Source organism: Astatotilapia calliptera, chromosome 23 (assembly GCF_964374335.1).
Source record: "Astatotilapia calliptera chromosome 23, fAstCal68.1, whole genome shotgun sequence".
Classification (NCBI taxonomy): domain Eukaryota; kingdom Metazoa; phylum Chordata; class Actinopteri; order Cichliformes; family Cichlidae; genus Astatotilapia; species Astatotilapia calliptera.
The window spans coordinates 47919572-47926552 of record NC_137443.1 but is presented as its reverse complement, the minus strand read 5'-3'; the positions used below and the strand labels follow the sequence as shown (position 1 = coordinate 47926552).

General features: G+C 41.6%; 1 protein-coding gene across 3 annotated transcripts; it reads left to right on the top strand.

Annotated features, from left to right (window-relative positions):
* The first annotated feature begins 13 nt into the window (after positions 1-13).
* On the top strand, positions 14-3971 carry arl6ip6 (ADP-ribosylation factor-like 6 interacting protein 6). Of its 3 annotated transcripts, none has more exons than XM_080297912.1 (5): positions 14-603; positions 969-1116; positions 1624-1677; positions 2191-2323; positions 3418-3971. In XM_080297912.1, exons 2-5 carry the CDS (start codon positions 975-977, stop codon positions 3509-3511), a joined length of 423 nt encoding a protein of 140 aa, XP_080154038.1. In that variant the 5' UTR covers positions 14-603; positions 969-974; the 3' UTR covers positions 3512-3971. The 3 variants fall into 3 exon arrangements, 2 of the variants coding, with proteins under 2 accessions (XP_080154038.1, XP_026014611.1); XM_026158826.2 differs by having other exon boundaries at positions 601-855; XR_013905605.1 differs by lacking the exon at positions 14-603 and adding an exon at positions 624-855 and having other exon boundaries at positions 2049-2323.
* The last annotated feature ends 3010 nt before the right edge of the window (positions 3972-6981 follow it).

Sequence of the window (6981 nt, the reverse complement as noted above, 5' to 3'; positions counted from 1 at the left end):
CAGAAGAGGGTTAGAGTACACCTTTTTATGATTTTTTTTAATTAATTTAAAAAATATTACTGTTTTAATTAAGTACTTATTTAAAGACAACTAATTCAACAGTTCTTTTTTATTTTTGAAAGCAACTTGAAACAAGAGCATCCAATCATTACTGTTATTAATATTATAATAGAGTACCTTTCAGACCATCATGAAAATGATTAACGGTGTTGCTGTGGACTCACGGATACAACTGTGCGGCTACTTCAAAATATACTGCTTATGATGTATGAGGAGCTTTATAATCTTTGGGACATTTGTTTGAGGAAACTCTATTAAATAAAAGAGAAAGCATTCGGTTTAGAATAAAAATATTAAAATGTTGATTGTTGGAGCAATTCAGCAGATAAAACAGGCCAACACGTATCAACATACAATCAGTGCAGATCAATGACTGTCGGAGCTTTCTACAGTCACTGGTGCAGATTAATATCAGCCAATCAATCATACAAATTTCCATCCATTCTCTTCCGCTTATCCAGTTCAGGTTCGCCGGTGGGCTGGGGCCTATCCCAGCTGTCTTAGGAGAGGCTCACTCAAAATCTTTGTGAAGAGTGAAACACGGTAAACTGCTCTTTCTCCCTGATACTTTACCATAACTGAATTTAAAAGAAACATATATAAAAAAATATTTAAAGGACTGTAAGTGGCCTAGCTAAGCTTGTTTCCACATATTTAACTGTGGCAGTTTAAACTACACCAACGGAACCCCCGCGGGGACAGTTTTGTGTGCGGAAGCGAAAAGTTCAAACATGTAATCAGCAGTTCCTGGTACAAGTTAAAAGCAGTCGGGTCGTCACTGTGAGCATGTCATCGGTCTGTATATTCACAAACTGTCCCTGTGTGTATAAGAACGCTTCGTTCTGCTGAGCGCGGCTGTGAAAAGGTTTGATTTGCAGACGTTTTCATTTGTTCGTTTGCGTGAGCAGCGTTACATGTTCGGACAGGAGCCCGCCAGGAGCGCGAGGCGGAACGGCCCCAAACCATGGCCCGTGGTCGCGCTGTCGGTGCTGGGCTCGGCCGGAGCAGTGGCCGCGGTCGGGTTTCTCTGCGCCCTCATCTACCCCATACTCAAAGGTAAGCGCGCGGCCCTGTACCGCACGCGCAAATCAGGATCAGATCAGTGGGATCAGAAAAGGAAAAAACAGTTTTTACTGTAGGATGATCGGTCAGTCCAAAGGCATGTTTATAATACAGTCATCACCAGCAAATGCTTTAAGTATTAAATACATTTGTTCAATGATGTTTCATTATTACACATAATAATGAATAAATGCACATCTGTGGATGATTTCTTTGCATGTGTGCACTGGATGGGTTGTTGCCGACAGCTGGTGAGAATCTCATGTCAGTAACACCCTATAACATGTTAAGAAATATATTTACTTAGAAAACTGCTGACATGTCAAATATTTATTATATCATTATAATATATATATATATATATATATATATATATATATATATATATATATATAACTTGTTTTTATTTCCGAGCTCTGTTAAAGTGCTCGTCTGGCACAGGACCAGATGGGATCTGGCTTTTTAACAAGTGTTGGTCAGCATAAGTTGTGATTGTTTCAGAGCTGCGGGCAGAGAGGGTGACAGGAGAGGATGGCACTGAGGAGAAGATGCTCGGTAAGTATAAGCTCTGTATTTACTGCTCCGTCCAGATACTTGTGTTCACCATCATGCTCGGTTTACACTGTCTTTGGTTCCATGTGCAGCACATATACTTAGAGAAAGCTCTAATACCATGTTTCAACATTTCTGAAAAGTACTGTACAAAGTAAGTGGTGTAAATATCTGAGGGCTGCAGCTTTCATTACTTATTATTCTGCAAAATCTTAGCAGCTAATCTTTACTAAAGTAACAAAAGAGATGCACATAACAACAACTTTGCCATAGACATGTTTATTGAGACTGTGGGTCACCTGCTGTCCAAAAGTTCTGTGTTTCTGTATATATTGTTTTTATTGTAACACCAAAACAAAAACATGTTTTATCAGTACGGAGTGGAAGCAGTCAAACTCAGTGTGACAAGGACGATGCTGTTGCTCCAACAGTGGTTTCTCCCTTATTGTGTAAAACAAGGGAAGAGATCCAGGCTGTAGAAACTGTAAACCCTGATCCTGCACTGTGTGTAATCAGGCTTCTGGAGTCTCCTGGTCCTGTCAGTATTAGTAGGATGCATCTGCTGCGTCTTCTCGTGGATGCTCACCTACCTTGACTCGTTCCAGCCTGGTATGGATTTCCCGACACTGCGGACAGTGGCCCACGTCAGGTAACACGCTGGGATACGCTTTGTATGAGCAGAAGAATCAGGAATTCTCCCTTATAATGCTGATTTCTTACACGTTTTTTCTCTTCTGTTCTTCACATCAAACAAATTTGAATATTACACAAAGAAAACCTGAGTGAATACCAAGTGTAGTTTTCATTTATTAAGACAATCTATCCTAATCTACCTGGTCCCTGAACTCTTCTAAAGTAACTGGCCCTTGTTCCAGCATGAACAGCCTGTTTAAGGCCAAACAGTCTCAATCTGGTTTCAGTCTGGACTTTGACTGGGTCACTGCCAAACCTTCATTTAGTTATTGAGCCATTCAGAGGTGGACTTGCTTCTGTTTTTGGAGACTTCACACTCCAACAGATGCATTAGAGAGGAACCTGGGGTTCAGTATTTCGCCCGAGATATTTCACACGTAGATCTAAACAGTGAGGAATCAAACCACCAACCTCCTGAGTTACAGACATCCGCTGTTCCCGAAGCAGCGAGCCTTTGTGTTCTTTCGTCCCCTTAATGAATGAAATAATGATTTAAAACCTGCATTTGTATTTATTCGATTGGTTATTTAAGAAACATTTAAGTCTAACAAATGTGAAAAAAAGGGAAATACTTTTATACTCTATATTATACTTAACTCATTCACTGCCAGGGTTTTTGAGCATTTTTACTCATTTTTGAAGAGCCACAGAAAACTGTGTGTTATGATCATATAAACGCTGAACCTACCAAAATGAAGAACAGACTCTCTTCTTCCATCCAAAAAAAAAAAGCTTGTTTCTACCATTTTCCATTCTTTAGTAATCAGCTGTAGAAGAGAGGTGGGTTCCACCAAAAATGCCTGTTTTGACCAAAAAAAGGGAGAAAACGAGCTTTTTGTGAAAAATACATTTCAAGCAGTCTGATGTTCACTGACAAGCTGCCCGAGGTTGTATTCTAGCCCCTCCCATTGGAAACGTAATTGACGTCTATAGACGTCAATGGCAGTGAATGAGTTAAATGTACAGTACTGTAAGACAGTTTTACAGTACTGTACATTTAATTTCTTGATATTAAAATAACACTAATCAATAATATCTCTCTTCTTCTAGAGACGCTTCTGACCGTGGCTTCCACGTGGGATATGGAGTTGCTGTTCTTAATGGCATCATGGCCATGCTCACCATCATCTGGAGTCTCTGCTGACACACACACACACACACACACACACACACACACACACACACACACACACACACACACACACACACACACACACACACACACACACACACACTCATCCAAGCCCAGGGAAATAACCACAGTAGTTTTAATGTGCTGTTATTGCTGCTAAAACGTGATCACACAGCTGTGCACTAACTGAAGACACCTTCTGTAACACTGGTGATGAAGCTGCAGCTTTCACACACAGCCTGTGTTTACCTGCAGGTGGATGGACACAGCAGCTTCCAGGCTGCAGCCTTGGATTAAAGCTCTGTATGTGGGGCTGTAAGCAGTTCAAACTCTGACACACTGCATGTCTTCAGATGAGACTGTGAACAGTTGATTAACCACCCAAACAGGAATGTTACATGCTCAGGTCTAACATGGCAGCTTTGGTCAAATTTGAAAAAACAAAAGAATTAAACTTCTTAGTGCTGATGAATTGTTTTCGTCTTTATTTCTCCGGGTCGGCTCGCTTCACCTGAAGGCTGAACAAAGCTTTGAAAGTTGTTAAAAAGACAGAACAATTCTTCAATGTCTTTAAAAAGCTTTAAAGAGTTTTAATTGCATTAACAATTTATAGCAACGTGCATTCTGCAGTTTTAATATGTAATAAGATTTGTGGTTTAAATGCCAAACTCTCATTTTATCAGATTAAACTCAGTGGCCTTTCCACTTGTAAATGCTTTGCTAGATTAAAGGTTTTGGGACATGTTAATAATGATCAGCTTGTGAAGAAAGTGTAAGTTTTCACGTTTTCCCTCCAGTGGGTCAGAGCCGCTTCATGACAGGGACCTATAGAACTTTATATGTGGTTTTTATGTTCTAGCTGAAGTATGTTAATAAAGGGAGCTTATGAATGCTTTCATATTATTTACATTTTCATGGTATGGGACGATGATCTGATCATCTGACCACCACCTGATCCAAAGAGCCATTTAGATGGCCCCTGTGACAGATTTGTCACTCAGAGCTCCAGCACTGAGTCTAGGGAGGGTGCCTGATGACCTGGTGCAGCCTGAACAAACAACATGGGCCCAGCTTCCTGTGGGCTCTCCAAGCGTCAGATGGGATGTCGAGGGCAGAAGCAGTCCGATGCACTGGTGCTGAGGCCGGCCACTGGGGCGCAGAAACTCAGATGTTTGAAAGAGCCTGAGTGAGTGTGTGAGGTTGATGTAGTCACAACAGATGATTCATCCATCAGATTCCCAGAGGGAGAACACGCCTTCACTGCTCTGGAGTCTAGTGGCGGCGTGCTTTACACCGCTACATCTGATGCTTTGCATTGGGCTTGGTGATGTAAGGCTGGGATGAAGCACCAGTTTCATCTGAAGGCCACATGAAGTTTGGAGGTCTGTACTGAAAGTTGGCCACTAGGTACTTCAGCATCTGTGTTTTACGTTGCTTACTGCTTGGTGGCTGAGTTGCTGTCCTTCCCCATCGCTCCCACTTTGTTGTTCGCTTCCACTCACAGCTCTCTGTGGAGTCTTTAGTAACGAGGGAATGTCAAAACTCACCTTATTGCAGAAGGTGCATCCCATCGCCGTAAAACGCTGGAATTCACGGAGCTCCTGAGAGCAACGCTCTCTTCCACAAATGTTTGCAGAAGCAGGCTGCACAGGTGCTTGAGTTTGCACACCTGTGGCCATAGAAGTGACACCTGAACTCGCTGATTTGGACGGGTGAGTGAATACTTTTGGCGCTTTCACTTTCCAGTCACTAAAGTCATATTTAAAACCTTAAAGACATCTGGAGACATCTGGTGGCCAACAGTATGAAGAGCAGCTCTACAACGTGCACTGCTTCATTGTGAGGCTATCACGCCTCCACACGGTGCTTCTGATGCAGTGTGTTGTTGTTGTTTTGGAACACGCACCAGTTTTTATTGTCTTTGCAAAGATGAGAGAAAAAACTTTTTGCATCATTGTTTAATAAATGAATTGGCCTCCAGTGATCCAGATATAATTGATCCTTGTTCCCCATTATCGTGTAATCCCTGAAACACAGCAGGCAGAAGCAGAGCTGTAAAATGACAAGTCTCTCTACATCCACACTCTCCTTCTAATTCATCATTGCCTGGTCATTTGTCATCTTTTACCCGAGTTCCCTCAGGCAGGCTTTGAATTCCTGATATTGTCTTGGAATTTCTCAAAGAAATGTTAGATGAGGAATACGGTTTTTGAAAAAAAAAACAGGCCAAATAGGAAAAGAACTGTGATGAACTATTAATGGGAGTCTTATTAATTATCGTTTCAAGGAAATACTTTGAAATATTGCAGAACAAATGTCTCCTTCTGCGAGCCGTTTCCCTCTGGATCTGAAAAACGCCACCCGGCCTTATCCTCTCTGTCACTGCTACGTTGTTAGAGGTCAGTCATGAACCAGAATAAACTGTATGGGATTTATATTGATATTAAGAGTACCCATCAATCTGAATTGACGGCTGACCACAGAACATTCCTTATAAAATTGCGACACCTGCTGACTGGTTTGTGCCAAAGGAGACTCAGATATCAGGTTCCTGTTGGCTGTGCGTGGCCTTGCTGAACCAAATTCAATTCAGCACGTTTTTCTGTACAGTAAAGAAACAGAAGCTTTCTTTAACACTTGTGCAATAAGCAGGAACAGTGAAGTGGACACTATGTGAAAAACATCCCCAGTTCCACCCAGTCATGTTTTCAATCACAAGTCTAGTCCTCACCTCTGCCATATGCTTCCTGCCAGTAAAAAGACTTTTATTTTGAAAATTATTCATATAGAACAAAAATCAGTTTTTATGTGTTTAAAACCAGAATAACAGTGGGAACACTGCAGGGCCTAATCTTTTTAGGATGTCCATCTCCTTTCCAGCACAAACCTCAGTCTTAGTCTCCCAGATTATTAATCACAGAAACCAGAAAGCACAGGTGTCGTTCTCTCAGTGAGTCTGCTGCTTGTGTCACTGGAAATCCACTAAAAGTTCAGTAATGCTGGGATATCAGCTAGAAGGTCCTAAATGTGCTGCAAGACAGTGTGGAAATAATGCAGGAAAGGTGGCTGAAAACAGACGTTCTCAGCTGCTCTTTACAAGTCCAAACATCCGCTGCATTACAGACTCGTGCCACAGCTGGTGTTCTTGTGAAACGTTTTCATGCACCTTTCACGCTTTTCTTCCTATTCCCACTGCATCTCATCAAGATTCAATTTGATTTGCACAGCGCCAAATCACAACAGTCGCCTCAGGGTGCTTTATATTATAAAGTACAACAATACATACAAAAGAAGCTGCTTGAAGGCACAATCCTCACATTGTGTAATTATTTAACAAACACTGTGTGCACCACGTTTGGTGACATTCAACTTTGTACAGAAAAGTGAGTCTGAATTTCTGTGAGTTGAAGCTGATAAGTTACTGTTGCCAAAGGTGGTTCTACACACTGTTGCATAGTGGGGGTGGGGAGGGGTTACATTTT

Excerpts from the sequence above, each read along its gene's own strand:
- arl6ip6 (XM_026158826.2), top strand. Across the intron at positions 1,117-1,623 it reads CATCTACCCCATACTCAAAG|AGCTGCGGGCAGAGAGGGTG; the intron begins GTAAGCGCGCGG and ends TGATTGTTTCAG. Across the intron at positions 1,678-2,190 it reads CACTGAGGAGAAGATGCTCG|GCTTCTGGAGTCTCCTGGTC; the intron begins GTAAGTATAAGC and ends GTGTGTAATCAG.